This window comes from Hydractinia symbiolongicarpus, chromosome 3 (genome assembly GCF_029227915.1).
Source record: "Hydractinia symbiolongicarpus strain clone_291-10 chromosome 3, HSymV2.1, whole genome shotgun sequence".
Lineage (NCBI taxonomy): Eukaryota > Metazoa > Cnidaria > Hydrozoa > Anthoathecata > Hydractiniidae > Hydractinia > Hydractinia symbiolongicarpus.
The window spans coordinates 10,841,006-10,862,324 of NC_079877.1; the positions used below are offsets into that span (position 1 = coordinate 10,841,006).

The 21,319-nt window shown below is 35.6% G+C and overlaps 1 protein-coding gene and 1 pseudogene across 1 annotated transcript; one reads left to right on the forward strand and one right to left on the reverse strand.

Annotated features, from left to right (window-relative positions):
• Nucleotides 1-11,263: 11,263 nt before the first annotated feature.
• On the reverse strand, nt 11,264-21,165 carry LOC130635673 (uncharacterized). The gene is made up of 14 exons (XM_057445086.1): nt 20,974-21,165; nt 18,858-18,932; nt 18,684-18,755; nt 18,527-18,598; nt 18,370-18,450; nt 18,167-18,238; nt 17,563-17,634; nt 17,282-17,356; nt 17,125-17,193; nt 16,579-16,766; nt 14,997-15,209; nt 14,250-14,433; nt 11,634-12,033; nt 11,264-11,397 (listed from the first exon to the last, which is right to left on the reverse strand). Exons 1-14 carry the CDS (start codon nt 21,144-21,146, stop codon nt 11,311-11,313), a joined length of 1,833 nt encoding a protein of 610 aa, XP_057301069.1. The 5' UTR covers nt 21,147-21,165; the 3' UTR covers nt 11,264-11,310.
• Nucleotides 14,237-14,990, forward strand: LOC130635676 (uncharacterized; annotated as a pseudogene).
• Nucleotides 21,166-21,319: the final 154 nt, after the last annotated feature.

Below are 21,319 nucleotides of genomic sequence, written 5' to 3' on the forward strand. Positions count from 1 at the left end.
AAGAGACAGAGTAGGCTGATAACATATGAGTCAGGTGGTTGTAAGACACAGATAGATTACTTTTTGATTAGAAAGTCAGACAAGAAATTGGTGAAGGACGTGAAAGTTATATCGGGGGAAGAGTGTGTTTCCCAGCATAGGTTGCTGGTTTGTGATATTATCTTGAAGAGTGTCAGAGAAGCCAAGGGAAAGTACAGGCCCCGTCGAAAAGTCTGGAAGCTGAAGGAAGAGATTGTAGCAAGACAATTTAGTGCAAAAGTTCAGCAGTTAGCCTACAATAGTCAATGTGATAGTGACAATGTTGAAAGTACTTGGACTACTTTGAAGAATTGTCTTCTAGAAGCTTCTGATGATACCTGTGGGTGGACGAAAGGACCAGCTAGACATAGACAGACCTGGTGGTGGAATAATGAGGTTGACCAGTGTATAAAGGAAAAGAGGAAACTTTTGAAAGAGTGGAAGTCAGGTGGTAGTAAAAATATTTACTTAGAAGCTAAGCGTCGGGCTCGTACAGCAGTGTATAAGGCAAAATCAGAAGCAGAGAGAAACAGATTTGCAGATGTGTTAAGAAGGGAAGACCAGCGCAATGAGGTATTCAAGATAGCAAAGCAAATGAAGAAGACTAATCAAGATATTGTAGGTGAGAAGTGTATACGTAGAAGGTGTTTTGGCTAGCACAGAGGAGGAGAAAAGGGTAGCTTGGAAGAATCATTATCAGAGGTTGCTTAACACTGAGTTTGATTGGGACGAGGATAATTTGTCTGATGATGATGTCGTAGAAGGGCCAGCCATGCAGATCAAGACAGAATGGGTAGTGGAGGCTATTAGGAAAATGAAGATTGGCAAGGCTGCAGGAGTATCAGGTATTGTTGCAGAGATGGTAAAAGCATCTGGATATATTGGGGTTGAGCTTATTACAAGTCTTGCTAACCAGATTATAAAGGATGGTGCTATTCCGAGTGAGTGGCAGTCGAGTGTAATAGTGAATTGTTTCAAGGGCAAGGGTGATGCATTAGAAAGGGGTAACTATAGAGGTTTGAAGTTGGTTGATCAAGTAATGAAAGTTATTGAAAGAGTGATTGATAAGTTTAGAGAAAGAATTGATATAGATAAGATGCAATTTGGTTTTGTTCCAGGGCGTGGCACTACAGATGCAATATTTTTACTCAGACAGCTTCAGGAAAAGTATTTAGGAAAGAGAAAGAATCTCTATTTTGCCTTTGTAGATTTAGAGAAAGCTTTTGATAGAGTGCCACGTAAAGTTATTTGGTGGGCTATGAGAAAATTAGGTGTGGATGAGTGGCTAGTTACGATGGTTCAGTCTATGTACAGCAATGCTAGAAGTCGTGTCAGGATTAACGATTCACTTAGTGATGAATTTAGTGTAAATGTTGGTGTACATCAGGGTTCTGTACTTAGTCCTTTGTTGTTTATTCTAGTCTTAGAAGCGCTGTCGATGAAGTTCAGAACAGGTTGCCCATTGGAGTTATTGTATGCAGATGATTTGGTTCTCATAGCAGAGTCGATGGAAGAATTAGTTGAAAAGTTTGAAAGTGGAAGAAAGGACTAGAAGAGAAAGGGCTGAAGGTAAACACAGCAAAGTCTACAGTCATGATAAGTAGCATTGCAGCCAAGTGTGACCTTGTAGTTGGAAAGTGGCCTTGTGGAGTTTGCAGGAAAGGGGTTGGTAGTAACTCAATTTTTTGTCAGACTTGCAAGTATTGGGTACATAAGAAGTGCAGTAGTATTAATGGAAGGTTAAGAGCTGGCATACAGTTTGTATGCAAGCGTTGCAAAGGTGAGATTATAGAGAATGAAGTATTTCCAGCTTTAATGATGTACAACAGTGGCTCGTTAGAGATAGTTAAGAACTTCTGTTACTTAGGTGATATGTTGGGCAGTGAAGGGGGTGTTGGAAGAAGTGTTACTTGCAGGATAGGTTCTGCTTGGAAAAAGTTTAGAGAGTTACTTCCTTTATTGACTAGCAGAGTCCTGTCAATTGAGGTAAAAGGTAGGTTGTATGAGGCCTGTGTAAGAAGTGTTATGTTGTACGGTAGTGAGACATGGGCAGTGAAGCAGGAAGATCTTGACCGTTTAGAAAGGAATGATATGAGAATGGTTAGGTGGATGTGTAATGCCAGTCTGAGAGACAAAAAGAGTTCAGATGAGCTAAGAAGCAGGCTAAGTCTCTGTAGAATTAAAGATGTTATCCAGATAAGAAGATTGAATTGGCTGGGGCACTTGGAAAGAATGGAGGAGGATAATTGGGTAAGAAAGTGTAGAGACTTGATAGTTCCTGGGGCAAAGCCCAGAGGCAGACCGAGAAAGACTTGGCAGGAGGTTATAAGGACAGACTTGATAGAGAGGAAGTTGAGTTTAGATCTAACACAGTCTAGATCAGATTGGAAGAGGGTCATTAATATACCCCGTCCAACCCATGCTAGCATGGAAAACGGACGTTAAGCCGAGAATGATGATGATGATGATGATGATGATGATGATGATGAAACCCTGTTTCACGGTCATTAAACAAAATAAAAATTGTAACATCGTGTGTGAGCAACTATCAATAGTTAACTTTGCTCTGAATAGCTTTTTAGAATGAAAACGTAAAAAAGTCAAACCGAGTAAAAAATCCCTGCATAAAATCCAATGAAAAAGTTAAAACGTTTGTTTACAAGTCTTTAAATACGCAACTGATGGCCGAGAGTTTAGTAATTTGTTCATCGGACAGCAACTCTTTTGTCTTATTCGGTACCGAAATAACGTTAAACTTGAACTTCTGGTTGTGTCCTTTCAAGCAGGTGTGGAGGTAATGTATAAGTACACATTGCCACTACTTTTCTTCAATTTTTCTCCCTTGTTTGTGTACTGTCTGATTGCAGTTGTGTTGTGCCACTGATCCAGGCGTACATACTAAAAAGGGTAATACCCTAGAACAAGCTAGAACAACCTGGAACGATCTAGAACAACCTAGAACAACCTGAGAACAAGCTAGAACAACCTGAGAACAACCAAGAACAACCTAGAACAATCAAAGAAATAAAACAACAAAATACTATCTCTGTATCGATTCTGTAAATAAATCTAAACATGGCGGAAATATTCTTGTTAGAAACTAACAAGAATATTTTTATGGGGGATTCCTTAGTTTAGTACAACAGCAGCATTAACCGTCTCAGTATTTTTAGCCCTAAAGTCCAATCTCAGCATTTAGCTAGAACAATGGCTAGTTATTGCATTTCCTTATTATATTGATTTTACCATTTTATGTGAAACCCCAGTCTTACGACGATACAGTTCGTTGCATCAAGAAAATTGACTTTTTTCTGTCTTGAAATGAATGGAAACAAAGAAAAATATTATATTTTTTTCTTTATTCAAATCAGTTTTCAGAACACAGACCGTTTACGCTATTCCGCACAGTTTTTAAACAAGATAGGGAGCAAAAGGCCTACAAAATGTTTTTAAAAAAGAAGGATTTTTTTCACGGTTTTTATTTTTCCAAAAATGCTAAAAAATCGCGAAAACTTTTGCCTTTAGAGTATATTTAGTATTTAAGTCTTATATTTTTTTCAAAGTCTGCTGTTACTGTATTAATTTTTCAGGCATTACCTAAAAATCTTCAGTCATTGTCTTTTACATCTGGTCCCACATAGCCTCACCTGCCTTAGAATAGTTCTTCGAAAAATCGCATTTTTGTAGCATCAAACAAACGGGGTGGGTGGAGATGTGTCTATGCACACTACATCAATACGGTAGGTGCAATCGTTGGCACATATCATCAACCAAAAGCGATTATTACGACTATTCCTCGTCATTAGTGACCCTGACATTCCAGGCTATTAATCGCTGCCTTCTAGCTCTTCGAAACTTAGGAGATCGTTTAAATTTTTTGTCGAAGAGCTACAGTACAGTCTGAATGTAATCTACCGTGTACACGCTAATATCACACCTTTGCGTGGAGGACGGTAGTCGTTTGTTTTTTGTTATAATTTAATCCCTTGAGCGTTTTGCGAGTTTATATTTGCGTGTTAAAAAACAATGCGTTCGCGAAGAAATATCGGAGCAATTATATTTTTTCCAATAGCAAGATGCATTGTGTAAATGTATTGATAAGCTATTCCCTTAAGTATTAGCGTGAAGTAATTAAATAATAAAAATCTTTCGCGAAGTTTTATAATACATTGCGCAAGAATGTATTGTTGATTTAATTACTTAAAAAAATTCCAGTGCGTTTAATCTAAGAAACATATGAGAAGCATTGTTCACAACTATTAAATGCCGCTTTTCGTTTTTAAACATTTAAAATGTGATTAAAAAAACATTTCTATCGCCGCTATTAGTTTTTAAACTTTTAAAAATCGATCTAAAAAAACATATCTATCGCCGCTTTTCGATTTTAAAGTTTTAAATTACAATCTAAAAAAACATTTCTATCACCGCTGTTCGTTTTTAAACTTTTAAAAAGCGATCTAAAAAAACATATCTATCGACGCTTTTCGATTTTAAAGTTTTCAAATGCGATCTAAAAAACATTTCTATCGCCGCTTTTTGTTTTTAAACTTTTAAAATGCGTTTTTAAAAAAACATTTCTATCGCCGCTGTTTGTTTTTAAACTTTTAAAAAGAGATCTAAAAAAAACATTTTTATCGCCGCTTTTTGTTTTTACACTTTTAAAATGCAATCTAAAGAAACATTTCTATTGCCACTTTTCGTTTATAAATTTTTAAAATGTGATTTAAAAAAAACATTCCTATCGCTGCTTTTCGTTTTTAAACTTTTAAAATGTGATTTAAAAAAACATTTCTTACACCGCTTTTCGTTTATAAACTTTTAAAATGCGATCTAAAAAATACGCTCAATTACTACAATTAAAATTTTCAAAAGAGTTCGCGCAAAATAAATTGCTAAAATTGATCTTGCAACCTATTGTGATTAAACAATTGATCGTGTGGGGTCATTGTTTATCAGCGAGGCAATTATTTTCTTAAAAAAACAAAAGCTATTGTTCTGTGTAACTATTCATGCGAGTTTCGCGTCCGCGGTAGATTACATTCAGACGGTACTGTATGTACAGGAGCCAAACTTCAAAGGTAGATAATTAACTTTGTTGCCTACCTTGACGGTCCAACTGACGTATCTTTTCGTTACTCATTCAGCATATTTTACAATTATGGCGCTTCTTAGGCTTGAATTTTTTTGTACACGCTTATAACCTCAATCACTCACAAAACACGCAAATGGGATTACCCGAATTTAACTCTATGAGCATGATCTTTTAGCATGTTTTCTGACAGGTCTCGCTTGTCCTTAGTTTATCCCAGGTTGTTCCATGGTTATTCTAGCTTGTTCTAAGTTGTTCTTAGGTTGTTCCAGATTGTTCCAGGTTGTTCTAGCTTGTTCTAGGATGTTACACTTTTTAGTATGTACGCTAATCCAGGCCCAAAAACAAAATATATATATATTATTATCATCAATAAAATAAAATAAATGTAAAGTACATAGTAAGAGTTCACTTAGCAGTAGAAATTTCTTAACATAATGAATGTTAAAAAATGTACCTGCAAATGTTGGATGTTTGCCACTGTTTCAACTATTTCATAGATATTGAACAAAAACTAAACAAATTTAGAAGTTTCTTCATGAATGATTTTTAATTGTCTAGACATGTTTTTTCTTTCTTTTTTCTTCGACTCGAAAATTTTTTTCGCAAAGTCACAAGAAAATTGTGCAGTTAGTTACATGAAAACGAAGCTTTCGGCCAAATTTAAAACGAGTTGGGGTTTTGAAAATATTTTCTGTGAAATAAATATTATATACAGAGTAAAGCGCTAATCTACTCTGGTGAGCCATTTGTGGGTCACAGAGAGAGCGAGAGAGAGCGAGAGAGAGAGAGAGAGCACAGGTTTTACTGTTTGCTAACTGTTGGTTTCTGGTCGTTTCTGTGGCGCCGTAGATTAGTGGCGTGGCGCCGTAGATTAGTGGTTATAGCTCTCGTACTCTGTGCGGGAGACCGGGGTTCGATTCCTTTTGACGGCGATTCAACATGGGCGAGTGAATGTTACCATAGCCCCGGGTTAACCCAAGCCATGTGAGGGAAATTGGGAAGATGGCACACTGTGTGGGCCGTTGGATGTTGCCGGGAAGTGTCTAGTAGAGCGCAGGCTCTAATTGGGTCTGCGTAGCTCAAAATGAGCATTAAATACTCTAGGACTCTCCATCTACGGCATGGCCCCTCCTGGAAATAATAGACAGGGTATATCCCTATATATTTGTGAGGCTAGCCATGTAAAATATGCACATCTATCTATCTCTGTTTGTTTCCTGCTCGTTTCTGCTCGTTTCCTTGTGGTTTTTTATGGTTTCTGCTCGTTTTTGGTCGTTTCCTGTTTTAGTAAGTACGCAAGAGCTGGCTGCGTTCCCCCAAAATTGGAATAATGTGAAATGAAATAACTGAAGTATTAGCTAGCTAAATAAACTTCTTAATGTGTTTTCTCTTCTTCAAGGAGAGCAAAAAATAAATTTTATGTGAAATAAAATAAAAACTACACACATTTCTAAAAACTTAAGATCGTTGTAGGTCATGGTAGGTGGTTCCTGTTTAGTAAGTACATTTGTAAATAATGTTCTCCTAAAGATGCATTTTCAGTACAACAACAGCTTTTCTTATACAGTTGCATATGTTTTCTGTTATGTTATCTCTATATGTAGCTAGCTAGCTAGCTAGCGTAGCTTATATAGCTATATATATTTATTCAAGACAGAAACATACATCTGTTGAAAGCTGTGCAGTTTAATTAGACGCGACAGGAAGTAAAAGAAAAGTGGATGGTAGGTACCGTTGAAATAACAAGGTAGCTATGCTGCAATAAGCACAGCTGTTGGGTTTTCAAATCCACCATCCAGTGTTGTAGCTATAACTTAACTAGCTGCCTGGATGGTTTAACTACAAATTTTTAAACCTATACTCGTCCTCATTAACAGTATATATCTTTTAAAAAAAGTGTTGATAATGATAAAAAAAAGGAGCACAAAATATCTGGGAATCAAATGGATTGTATCTCAGATTTTTTACATAGCAAAGCGAAGCAAAACAGTCATAGCAAACTAGGCGAAGGAAGTCTATTTGCACTGATCCGTGAAATAACGCCCCTGCCGGTAAGCGCCCTCTTTACATTATGTGTCAACGAAAACTGCTAAATCAACCTGTCTACAACAAAAAACACAAAAGTACAAAAACGTTATACGTGGAATAATAACAAAGATCATGTCATCCAAACTAGACTATGTTAAATATCTACTATGTTAAATATCTGCTACATGAAACAAAACTTGATGCATTCTTCATCTGTGAAACCAAAATTGATGACACCGTCACTAACAATTACCGTTAAATTGATGGCTATGTTTGTTATAGTAAAAATCGTAATAGACGAGGTGGGGGTGTTTTGATTTTTGTTAATGAAAACTTGAATAGCCACCTTCTAAAACACCTATACTTCGAAAATGTTGAACCACTATGGGTGAAAGTGTGCCTGAAGAAAACTAAACCTATTTACGTGTGGGGTTTACAGGCCACCTGGAGGTAGTGATTTGCAGAGTACCGGAAACCTATGTACTCATTTTAAACAGTACTTTAATAAACTCCTAAAAGAAAAAGAAGTTTTTATCTTGGGAGATTAACATGCTTTTAAAATATGGTCTTTTCTCCAAAATAAAGGAATTATGCTCCACTCTTTTCCTAAAACAACATATTACGGAGCCAACTCGTGTTACTGAAAATAGTAGCACTCTTATAGACTTGATACTTTCTAACAGTTCTTGTATTTCTAAAACTGGTGTCATGGATTTAGGCATCAGTGATCACAATTTAGTTTATGTGATCAGAAAATTCAAAAGGCCAAAACTTGAACCTAGCTACAAGAACTTCAGGATTTTCTAAAGGACATCAGGAATTTAGACAATAATTATGATGACCTTGATGAAGCATGAGAGAAACTGAATAAAAATGTTAAAACAGTGGCTGACAAACATGCCCCTTTCAAAACACATAGATTTTCTGACCGTGTCTAGGCATGGGTCACTGATGAATTAATAATAGCCATCAAAGAAAGAGACTTCTTAAAAAGGAAAGCATCAAAAACAAAATCCATCATAGACTGGGAAGCTTTCAAATAGAAAGGAAACCAGGTTATAGGTCTCAAAAATCGACTCCAAAACGAGTACTATATTGACGTTTTGCAGGAATTTCAAAAACGACCAAAACAACTTTGGAAAACCGTATAAAAAACTGGTTTCTGATAAATCAGGCAATACTACCTTGATAAAACGAGTGGTCCAAAACGATGGTACAGAAACTCACCCAAAAGAAATTTCCAACACATCTAATTCGTTTTTTGCCAGTGTTGGTGCCAACCTAGCCTCATAATTTACTTCTGACACTATTAATATTAATCCACCTGTTAGCGGACACTATTTTCGGTGTGCTCGTATTGAGACCAAAAGTGTCGAAAAAATAATTAGTTCACTAAAACTTAATAAAGCTACAAGCTTGGACGGAATTGGTTCACGACTGCTAAATGCAGGTTCGTCAGGTTGAGTATTTATTTATCAAGTCTTTTCAACAAATCTTTATTTACTGGTTATGTACTTAATACTGGAACACTAAAAAGGTCTCGCATATTTTTAAAAGTGGCAATAAAACAGATCCTACTAATTATCAGCCTATCTCCATTTTGCCAACTCCTATGAAAATTTTTGAAAAATTAGTGCATGAGCAAATGTCTCATTTTATTTCTGAGCATAACTTCCTGAATGACAGACAATCCGGATTTCGAAAACTCTCTTTTATAGAAACTGCAGTAGTCGATGCCTCTGATTTTATTCTTACTAACCTCGACCACGAAAACTTTGTTTGTTTTGTGCTCATTGACCTTAAAAAAGTTTTTGACACTGTTGATCATAAAACTTTGTTAAAGAAAACTGCTGCCTTTGACTGGTTCGAGTCCTACTTAACGGGCCAAATGCAGCTGACTCTTGTAAACGACACAGGATCAGATCTGCTTCATGAACACGCTTTTGGGGGTGCCACAGGGATTTGTGTTGGGGTCCCTGCTCTTACTTTTGTATATTTATGACTTAAAACCTGTCATCAATTCAAACTACCACCATCTATATGCAGATGATACAATAATTATTTCGTCCCATAGAAACTTGGATACCCTTGTCTCCAAGGTCGAGTTAGAACTTTCGCAAGTCGACCTCTGGCTGAATAATAACAAAATGACTATTAATACGGACAAAACTGAAACAATCTTTTTCGGCAACTACAGCCAGTTAAAACTATCAACTATACGGGTATTCCTTTGAAGTGGAGCGAAAAAGTTAAATATTTTGGGGTAACATTTGATCAAAAAATGCAATGGGAAGAGCACATTAATGACATAATAAAAAATACCAATTAAATATTCTAATTTTAGAACCATTGCATCCTGTTTAACACCTCACACAAAAAAACTTTTAATTAATGCACTTGTCATGCCATATTTCAACTACTGCTCCTCGGCATGGACCACCCAAGGTAGATTGGGAAAACTAGAAAAACGATTAAGATGTGTCCGTACCTTTCTGGGGAAAGAAAAGGAATATTCAATGAATAATTTACTCATCAAAAACGATGCCATATTATTTTATAAAGCCATGAATCACATTGCTCCTGATTACATGCGCTCAAAATTCCTTTTGACAAAAAACTGTCATAATCATCAAACAAGAGGAGCTTCAAAAAACAGTTTCACACTTGGTCAACACTGAATTTGGCAAAAAAGCCTTCCCATTTTGAGCTGCAAAAATGTGGAATAATCTTCCAGGCCAAGTGACCTGTGATGGAAGTCTGCTTTCGTTTAAGACTTCCATCTCCAATGTATTTGGCAAATTCTAATAGAGATCACATTTTAACTAATTAATTTTTGTTTTTCATTCTTTTTCTTTTTTCAATTTTCACAGATGATAAATGTTACTACGTTTGAGCTGAAGCAGTCTAAGGTTTATCATTTTTTGTTTCTTTTTTGTTCTAGACGCAATGTTTACGACTGTGTCGTGAACTAGCGGTGCTTCAGAACTTATTTCTCATGATTCACGAATACAAATTAGTATACAAAGTGATCGTAGCACATTGAAACTTAATCTAATTCTCAGACAATTTTTCGTGATGCTCACTGATTCATTTCGCTTTTCAACAAAAAATGTAAATCGCACAAAAAGTCTCTCCTTTTGATAGTCTCGTTATGTCCCGATAAAAAACGATAAAGAATCGTAGGTCGAGACTATTATTTAAACGTTCTAGACGCTCTTTTAAATTTTTAATACGCTGGGCGCTCATTCAGACTGGATATTTATTTGGTCAATGTTAGCTTGGTTATGTCTATTTTTGCAGTGTCAAAAAGGACATCTCTAAAACAATGATTACACATTGAGAATAAAAGTCATTCCAAAATACACTTTATAATAAATACGGTGTCTGCGCACATAAAGCAGAACTTATCTAGTATGCAAAACAGAATTTATTTTGCTCCCATATAACTTTTTCTCCAGAATGATTTTAACACTTCTTTGTAATGAGATATTTTAATAAGCTGATCAATGATGGTGTGTTATGGTGGGGCGGGAGTGAATTTAACTTGTAATTACAATAAATAAATACAATGTCTGCCATTCTCGTCCCAAGAGTCCTTTGAGATTAAGGTTTATCTCAAAGGGCTCTGAGATCGAGAATGGATGTCTGCACACATAAGCAGAACATTTACTTCGCTCTGATATAAGTTTTTCTCCAGAATGGTTTTAACACTTCTTTGTATAGGATGTTTTACTTAGCTGATCAATGATGGTGTTTTATGCTTTGATCTACAATCCAGGACAAAATATTTGGAACTTTTGACGAAAACCTTTTTCTTGGCCCCCTTGCCCCTACTGCAATGTTGCAGCGCTGCCGACTGGTCATAAGGCACCTTGCAACATTGAAATAGGGGGTACTTTTTATAATCGTACTGTTTTAACTCGCCATCTACCAACTACAAAGCGGTTGTGTGACATCTGTAAAGTAGAGAGGGGGAGAGATACCGGCGGATGTTAACTTTCCGTTACTCATCTACTTACTACTGATTTAATTGTCATCGTATAGATAAATAGTCCATTTTGAGTGTTGAATTGTCATCATTTTGCCAGCATTCAAGACACATGGGTTGACCTATTATTCTTCTAACTATAGTCGGAAAAAAAAGTTATGTTGTTGTTTTTAACAAGTATACTTTATTTATTTTTCCCACAAATATCAGATGGACGTAGATACAAATCTTCATCATACTCAGCTTGGGGCGCATCTTCGCTAAAGTGGACCTACAACGAATCATAGACTTACTTATGAGAAAATATTTTCTAAAATCTTACCTCAATCAGTGGAAGCTTGTACGGTCAAAAAAATTAAAAAAATATAAATTAAATAATTAAAAAAAAATTATTTTTCGATTGTAGTAAGCATAGCATACTTACTTAGTATTGACTAGGAGAATAGAATCTATATTTTCTCTTCTAATTTCGTTTTAAAAAGAAGCTTTTATCGTAAATCAGCATACCTTCTTCTTTGGAGAGCTGTCTTGTGCGTCGTCTTCTGAATGTCTAATTTGTTCGTAATGCGTTTCCGTTTCCGTGTGTACATCTGTGCTCATTGAAAGCTCAGAAAGTTCGTAGTGGTTTGGCGTGGACTGCGTCGCCACGGGAGGGGGAGGCGGAGGAGGTAAATCATCTTTTTGTCGTCTTTTTACATATTTTCCGTCATGAAAAAAAAAGTCCTTCTGTGTCTTGTTATTTTTACTTAGAAATGGCATCGGTGGCATATCTTCTGCCTCTTTTCCACTAAACCATTTGTTGTTTTTGAGAAATTCTTTTGTGCTAGCAAGCGCTTTATCACAAATGCTTTGACTCCGACTTTTATAAGTAAGAACTGGCGTGAGTTTCTTCTTCTTCTTCCTGCGCCTAGGAAAATTATCTATATTTATAGTACTACTGTTATTAAAACAGCATTGAAAATCGAAATTATAGTCAGTTGCCGGTGGAAAAATCCTCCAGTTGGTCGTCCTTTCTATACCGCATTGCATGTGTCCTGCCACTTAAGGTACCACTTTGAGTGACAGAAAAACATATACGGGCATTATAACATAATAGACATGACAGATGACCCCGTGGATGTCACTAAATTATCAACTCTGCTAAGGACCCGAATGAAGCTGCGAGCAGCCATATTGAACACACATATTGAGCAGCCATATTGAACACACAGGATATGGGTATTAATATATACTAGCTATTTCGTCCCTCCTTTATTTATCGCCTTTTGCGGACTTTAACAGACAGACAGACAGACAGACAGACAGACAGACAGACAGACAGACAGACAGACAGACAGACAGACAGACAGACAGACAGACAGACAGACAGACAGACAGACAGACAGACAGACAGACAGACAGACAGACAGACAGACAGACAGACAGACAGACAGACAGACAGACAGACAGACAGACAGACAGACAGACAGACAGACAGACAGACAGACAGACAGACAGACAGACAGACAGACAGACAGACAGACAGACAGACAGACAGACAGACAGACAGACAGACAGACAGACAGACAGACAGACAGACAGACAGACAGACAGACAGACAGACAGACAGACAGACAGACAGACAGACAGACAGACAGACAGACAGACAGACAGACAGACAGACAGACAGACAGACAGACAGACAGACAGACAGACAGACAGACAGACAGACAGACAGACAGACAGACAGACAGACAGACAGACAGACAGACAGACAGACAGACAGACAGACAGACAGACAGACAGACAGACAGACAGACAGACAGACAGACAGACAGACAGACAGACAGACAGACAGACAGACAGACAGACAGACAGACAGACAGACAGACAGACAGACAGACAGACAGACAGACAGACAGACAGACAGACAGACAGACAGACAGACAGACAGACAGACAGACAGACAGACAGACAGACAGACAGACAGACAGACAGACAGACAGACAGACAGACAGACAGACAGACAGACAGACAGACAGACAGACAGACAGACAGACAGACAGACAGACAGACAGACAGACAGACAGACAGACAGACAGACAGACAGACAGACAGACAGACAGACAGACAGACAGACAGACAGACAGACAGACAGACAGACAGACAGACAGACAGACAGACAGACAGAATACGGCTATTATTTAAGAGATGTATACATAATGATACAAAATACAAGGAATATGTACGGCTGCCGAAAAGAAGAGTGTTTGTTCTTCCCTGTGTGCTATTTTGATCAATGATGTTTGACTGCACAAGAGTGGAATTTTTCACAAACCATTCAATTAGGATATAAGTAAGAATGCTATCATTATGCTAAGAGCAACACGCATCATCCATCTTGTTGAGTTAATACATTCTTTCCGGGTTTTCATTAGGCTAGCAGCAACACGCAACATACATGTTGTTAAGTTCATACATTCCCTCTGTGCTTTTTTTAGGCTGGCAGCAACACGCATCATCCATCTTGTTGAGTTTATATATTCTTTCTAACCTTATAGTTATTGGCAAAAATAAATAGTGAATTCATCTTCCAGAAATAAGGTTTAACCTCTAGGATAATTTTTAATCTGGCATCAAATAATGTCTCCCCAACCACAATGCTTCTAAGCCTTACGTATCAGAGATGATAACTGATGATAATATGGGCATTATAATAGCTGTTAACACTAATACACCTTTTTATGCAAATACCATATTTGTAACCATGCTAGTTTATACAATTTACAGTATATACAATTTTATACTCTTGTAAAAGCAAATCTTGTTGGTCAGATAACCTCGTTGTGAAAAATATGTTCCAAAAATAATATTCTAATTTCTCTTTTTTGCTTTACCTGCTTTTTTTAACCAATTGAAATTTCGGAATCAGAAAGGAAATGCTTATGCGATAAACACAATCAGGCTAAGAAATGCTATGAGAATTCTTATATAAAAAATACGCACACTAGAAAGTATATGCTTATAAAATTTCCTTCTAAGCCTTAGTATGCATATAAGCGTTATGCTTTCAAGAACATTTTTTTCAAGCTATTCACTACTTCACAGAATAAACGATTGGATAGGATTATTTAAAGCACCTACCTTTTCCTTACCAGCAATACACACATGCTGACGCAGATAAAGAATAGAAGAAGAAGAATTAACACGGATAATATCAGCACTGCTTTGTCGTTCCGTTTCTCAAACGCGTCGTCTATAATTTTTTCCAGTGACTTAATTATAGCATGACGTATCGGACTGTCTTCATTATTCAGCATACCAAATCCTAGAGGTAACAAGTAAATAAAACAATGACAGACACAAATACCAGAATTGCCACTACCATCACTACCATCACCACCGCAACTACCACCATTCTCACAATCACCACATGACTATCACTACCACCATTATCTCTACAACCACCATCACCATCACCACCACCACCATTATCACTACAACCATTACAATCACCATCACCACTATCACCATCACTACTACCATCGCCATCACCATCACTTCCACCACCACCACTACCACCACCACCATTATCACTACAACCACCATCACCAATACCACCATCACTATTATCACCACCATCATCATCACTACAACCACTGTCACCACCACCAGCATCACCACAACCAGCACCATTATTACCAGCACCATTAAAACCACCACCGTCATTACTATTGCCATCACCATCATTACTATCATCATCATCATTATCACATACACCTCTGCTCCAATCAGTATACCTACGACAACGACATTTCCACCTCTTCCTCCACAACTATCCCCTCAACACAAAAAGCAACAATAATAACACAAGAAACCAAAGTAACTTACTAATACATTCACCAGTGTAGCACCTTTTTCTCTCTAGACTCTTTCCATCACACAGCTTCAAATTAATTGAGATCGTTTTGCTACATATTACACTGGTACAACTTCGATTTCGAAGTTGGTGGCAGGTTACCCTGTTGCAGGATGACCATGTGGTCCAGTCAGACCATTTAAAATCATTCTTTGAAAGCGATGAGATTGTTGGCAACTGATGTTCTATGAAAATGATATAAAAATGACAAAAAAAACAAAAAAATGAGTCTATAATAGGTGCCATTGAGGTCAAATTGAAGAAAAAAACACTAAAAAGCAAATAAGGACCATTCCATATTTTAGGAGATTTTGCCAATAATTTTTTGAAGAATTGAATTTTTTTGTATTATAAAGAAGTGCGTTTTATTTATACGCCCTATTGCAAGATAAACATTTTTGGTCATATAACGCAGCATATATGCCACGATAAACAATATTACGGGGTTTTAGAATGAATCGATTTTTATATATATGTTAACAACAAGAAAAATATCGAAACGAAAATATCGCAATGACAATAAAATTTTAGTTAGATATGCACTATTAAAGGTATAATTCGATTAAGTCATTATGAAGCCATGGAAACGTGGAATCACAGAATGGATTTATCTTGCAAGAACGAAATAGATTACGAATTGAATAAACAGCTCAACTTATTGTGTTGCCAGCGAGTCGCAGCGATCTTTCATTTTTAAAAACCTTTTATATAGAATAATAATTATTATGGAAAAAGGGAAGATATATAAGACCCTAATAGAATAAAAACAGAAAGAGAAAGTGAAAAAAAATTCCATATGTTAAAGAGGCGACTAACAGCACGTCGCCAGGATATCCATGGTAAAAGAAAAGAAAAGTTGATATGTATTATTTCCCAATATAGCTGCGACGCAAATTCGAATATGGTGTCTATTTTTTCGGAGGGTTCTTTATTTTTTGAGGTTACTTTAAACATTAAGAAAAGAAAAGATGGCGGAATAAAAGATTGCGAATATGACCTTAATGGTGCAAAATTCAGAATAAAGAATAGCGAATAGACACATATTTATTGATAACGAAGACTTTGAGAATTAGTACCCTCATATAGCTATTGTTATGTTTATGTAATTTTTGCTTAATGTCTAAAGTGAATTTCATAGTAAATTTAGTGAAAAAATTATAAACACATCAAAAATAATCAGGTAAAATACAAGTTTAAAATCTTTGTAGTTGTGTTACGAGTTTCAATTTCAACTTTCAAGGTTAATCTTAACAAAAGTTATTATTATATATTTCTGATTTAGAAATTTAAAGGATAGTTTCAAGTAATGGCCAATATCCAAACCTCTGAAAAGTATGGAAACTTTTAGCATGCGGTTGTCATAAAAACTCAGTAAATACTATAGACGTGCAGCATAACAAAAAAGAGAAAAAACGGAAAGAATAGGTTTTAAAGAAATATATATAGGTCACCCTTCTTATCTCTATTTTCATGTTGCGGTGTGTTTCTATACACAAGAACAGTTTGTAATACTTTTTGTTTTTCGAAGTAGTTCGTTCGGACATTTAAACTTACCGCAGAATCCTTCTTCTAATTCGGATAGATCATGACCTTGTTTTGTTTTTAGATCTATGCATTGAAGTGGCAAATTTTTATTGTCATTTGTAAGAATATCACTATCCCAATCACGTGATTTGTGATGAAGTTCATTCCAGATCCATTCCACATGGCAATCACAAATCAGTGGATTCATTCCAAGGCGCCTATATTAGAAGAAGTTAATAAATGCCACTTTTTTAACATTTTGAATTTGTTTTTGCAGAATATGAATGCAAGTTATGCGGATAAAAAAATGTTGATAAAATTTTACTATAATTAGCAAACTGATATAAAGATTGACACCAATCTTGTTTCAATGGTATAACCTTTATGATAATCTCATCGACGGCGAAAAAAATTTCCAATAATCCAAAGCAAGTGATCCCGGGAGCAGGGACGTTTGGTACCGCTTTTAAATTTGTCAAATTATAGCCGTCATAAATCAGATGCACACTATTGTTGAAAAACAGCCAATCAGGGTAAACAATTACAATGATTGGATAATAAAAAAATATCACTCACAGATTTCTAAGCGGTAGTCCTTTCACTGTGTTGAGAGATATGTTTAGCAAATGAGACATTTGAATTTCCCTGCAAAACAAAAATGAATATGGGTGATCGCAAATATGTTATTTAAAGTAAATTCCATTTACGCGGAGAATGCATAAAATATTCTTACAAGTGTTGCAGGCTTGGAGTGTATTGAAAAACATCTTCCTGTAATCTGTTAAAAAGTGTGAGTCCATTGAGTTTCCTAAAATAAAAATTAAACGCTTTTTACGACCAAATTAAATCTAGAAAATTAATATTTCATCAACTGCTTCAACTGAGAGCTTTTTTCACCTATGCTTGTTGGGACAAAGAAGAAGGCTTGACCAGAATGTTGGTCAGTTTACCAAAGTTGAGATTCATCAATACAATCTCGTGGAAAGATAATACATTCAAGCGTAGTAAACTTACAAAGTCTTCAATCGTAGTAAACCTTTGAAGTTATCTTTTTTGACACTTGTAAGTTTCGTGGAAGAAAGATCTCTAAATATGAGCGAGGATGCGTTTAGAAGGCAAATTAAATTAAGTTAAATAACTTTGTTTTCTTCTTTGTTTAACAGTCTAACAGTGGTGAAATGATAATCTTCAGAAATTAATAAGATTCTGAATACTACAAGAATAACTAGACTGTCACATGAGTTTGTAAATACCTAGTTATCTCGCAGAATTTCTTAGAGGTATTTAAAGGTATAACATTTAAAAGTAAGTGCACATCATTACTAAATTGTTATTCATTGCCAGCAAAAGTATTAATTTACGTTTTCTTACTTCAATAAAAATACACATCGAGAATTTTATAACTATATTATTTTACTTTAAACAAAGCAATCTTGCTTTGTCACCGTTTCTTAAAAAAGCTGGTAATGATCCACAAAAAACATGGTTGCAAAGAATTCTAATAATTCTTTTCACCAGTCAAGAAACCAGGTGCTATATCTCGCGATATTATGACAAGTGATATTATTATATCGTGTCAATAAAGATAGTACAGATGAAAATAATGTAAAAAACTTACAACAACTTTAGTTTCTTCATATTTATAAATGGAATACCAACCAATTCGTCATAATTGTTGTAACTTAAATCTCTAAAAAAATTATTATCTATTATTTCATTGTTATAGTGGATAATTTTAGATAATTTGTTAGAAAATATCAAACATAGTAAAGACAATAACGTAAAAAGGAGAGAAAAGATAAGAAAGTAAACAAAACTTACAACTCCTCTAAATTTAGAAATGCATCATTTGAGAATGTAGACGATTGAATTTTTCCGCTTAAATTATTTTTTGTAAGATTTCTAAAAAAAATTGAAAATGGTGACTGAAACTGAAGAGCAATAATAATATAAATAAAAATTTGCAATAAAGACTTACAGCTTTTTAAGTTTTTTTAAATACTTTATTTGTTTTGCTGGAAACTCATTCAATTGGCTATTTGCAAGGTTTCTAAGAAAAGGAAAAGTAATTGTTAGACTGGTATGTTAATTACTAAGACCAAAAACAAAAACAGAATGTGACAATAATATCATACAGTTCTGTCAGCTTCTTTAATCCTTTAAAAGCATCTTCATGAATAAAACTTAGTTGGTTGCTCTCGATGTGTCTAGAGTTAAAATAGTTAAAACAACTAACGCGATAAGAATTAATTTACATGACATTAAACTTCCTACAAACATTAAAATTCGATATTCTGATAAATACTTACAAACACTCTAAGCTTGAAAAGTATCCCCAAGCATCCTCATAGTGAATTTCATTTAGAAAGTTGTCTCTCAGTACGCTATATTCAAGAAAGAAATAGGCATTATAACAACAAATGTGTAGTTTATTGATATTTTTTTGAAAGAAATGACGGGTTTGAATTTTCATTTTATGAGTTGTACTGGCACAGTTTGCAACAATTTATTAAACTCATTAACAATATGCAAAAAAACAAAAACTTGTCTGCTCTTCTTCACGGGTTTGAAGATATGCTAGAAAATCTAGGCAACAGTTGACAATATGTAAGTGATCTGGAAATCGGTCCCGTCCTGTTGCAGATATTTTGCATTGTTTAATCGTTTTCTTGTTGTTTATTTTGTATATATATATATATGTCCCATCTTATTGCGATATGAACTAATCAGTCAGAAACTGACATTGTGCGTGGTTGTTGTTGTTGTTGTGGTTGTTGTTGTTGTTGTTGTTGTTGTTTTTTAGTCAAATATGTGTAAACAAATATATATACAGCAATCTAATTAAGCGCGTGTCTTTTTTAACAATTGTTATATATATTTAAAGATAATTGTTATGGTGAAAAAATATAGATCTTTTCCTTTAAATTTGATCGGTTGTGTAAGTTTTGTTTTTTTCTTAAATCATTTCTTGCTCAAGGGCGATAAAAAGGTAAAAGCAAAGTTGCTGGTACAATTTTTTAATATTTATACAGGATAGCCGCGTCGATAGATAAAACACTATCAATGTAGAAGTGATAAGTAAAGGGAATTTACCATCCTAACGGTTGGTTCTTTCTCCCTTCCGACTGTAACTATGTTACATTACTGCCAGAGATGCCTATAGCGTTGTTCTAACTTGGTTGGCTGCGACACATGCCGGTTAGTGGTTAGTAGATGGCACCAAAGAGGCTGACAACAATATATTTGAAGTGCGCCGGAGTGGGAACTCCAAAATGAAACTTTATTAAAATTCAAATGCGCTCCCGCTATATCTTTTCCTTTTGCTAAAATTATACCTTTTTTAGAACAAAAAGAAATTATGCCTTTTTTATCACAAGTTTTGTCACTCAAAATCTGAATATTTGCAAGCTTTGCCAAATAAAAAAGCCGATTATGCGGTAATTTCTGCTTTAAAAAAAATCTTTCCAGGTTTGTGTTTCTTCAATGAAAAACATGAGGAATCAGGAAAATTTCTTCCTTTCCATTATTTTAGTTTTTTTCTTATTTTTTAGCCTGCCTAATGTTCTTCTAAAATTGGAGAATATTTATGCATCGGCGTGATCTACTCACTACCGCTACATTGCATGGGTTAATCCTTTATCATTGCAAACCTCTGGATTGCGAAGTGAACTGCGGAACCACTCGACCAACATTAAGGCAACACAAAACATTTGCTATATTTTTAGTTTTCCTATTGTCTCGAAAGAAGGACTTAGCAAAAAGCAAAGCAGCTACGAATTTTATTTTTTTTGTCAAAAAGCTATGAATGCAGCAAAATTGATAGAGTTTACCCCAACCTCGTCCCCATAGTCTTGTGGCCCATGGGCCGTTATTACAGCGTCGTCAACGCTTTAGAATTCGTTATAAAGTTAAAATGCTCTATGAACGAGGTAGTAGCTACCCTTCTTTCCTCTGGAATAGTAACAGTTGAAATCATCTTAACTTACTCTTTGGGTAGAGAAAACAACTTAAACGTCAGAACAAATCATAGTGGAGTATAATTTAACTGGCTGACGCGGTATGGTAAAGTAACTGTTCACAAATGACCTCAATAGTAAGGGGGGGGGGGAGGTTACGCTAAAGGTGCCGCTGATTGACGGAAAGAGAAGGGGAGGTTAAACTATTGCTAATGTCAACCTTCACAATTTTTTGAGACGCTTGATCTTTCTCATTAAGCAAGAGTTTCTTATGAAAATGTTTACACTGAATGTGATCAGTAGTGTGTGACAATTGGGGAAGGGGGAGAGATTTTAAAGTCAAAAAAATGATCAATTGTAAACGTTGCCAAAACATGGAAACTCAGAAGGAATTTCAAGGGTTTGTCTGTAGTATCTTTGCTAATATTTTGACCAACACGACTATGTTTTTACAGAAGAAAAAACTTACAGCTTCTTAACTGTCCAAAGAAAATGTGGATCAATATTCCAACCATGCTGAAAATGAACGTCACTGCAATCCAGGGTATCGTCAACTCTTTTGCAGTTTAAGTATGGTGAGTCAGCATGGACTAACTGAACAACAACACAAAATTCTATGAAAAAGATGAACAACAACGGCATATTTGTTTAGCTACCTCATGACTTTAAATCGACGCGTCATTATTTATTTGACGTCAAATAAACATTTACATTACACTTACCCAATCTTGTACCCAGCTTTTCTTTTACGCTTTCTGGCGCTATTCGGGTTACCTGCTTAACAGAACGCGATAAAAGGTCTTGGGGACGAGATT

What these genes read in the sequence shown, in the direction of transcription:
- LOC130635673 (XM_057445086.1), bottom strand. Translation starts at nt 21,146, where the DNA reads ATGCCGTTGTTGTTCATCTTTTTCATAGAATTTTGTGTTGTTGTTCAG. An exon ending in TTACTACGATTGAAGACTTT is followed by an intron (nt 17,357 to 17,562) that starts GTAAGTTTACTA and finishes TTTTTATTTTAG; the next exon opens with GAAACTCAATGGACTCACAC. An exon ending in ATTAGAAGAAGGATTCTGCG is followed by an intron (nt 15,210 to 16,578) that starts GTAAGTTTAAAT and finishes TCATTTTCATAG; the next exon opens with AACATCAGTTGCCAACAATC.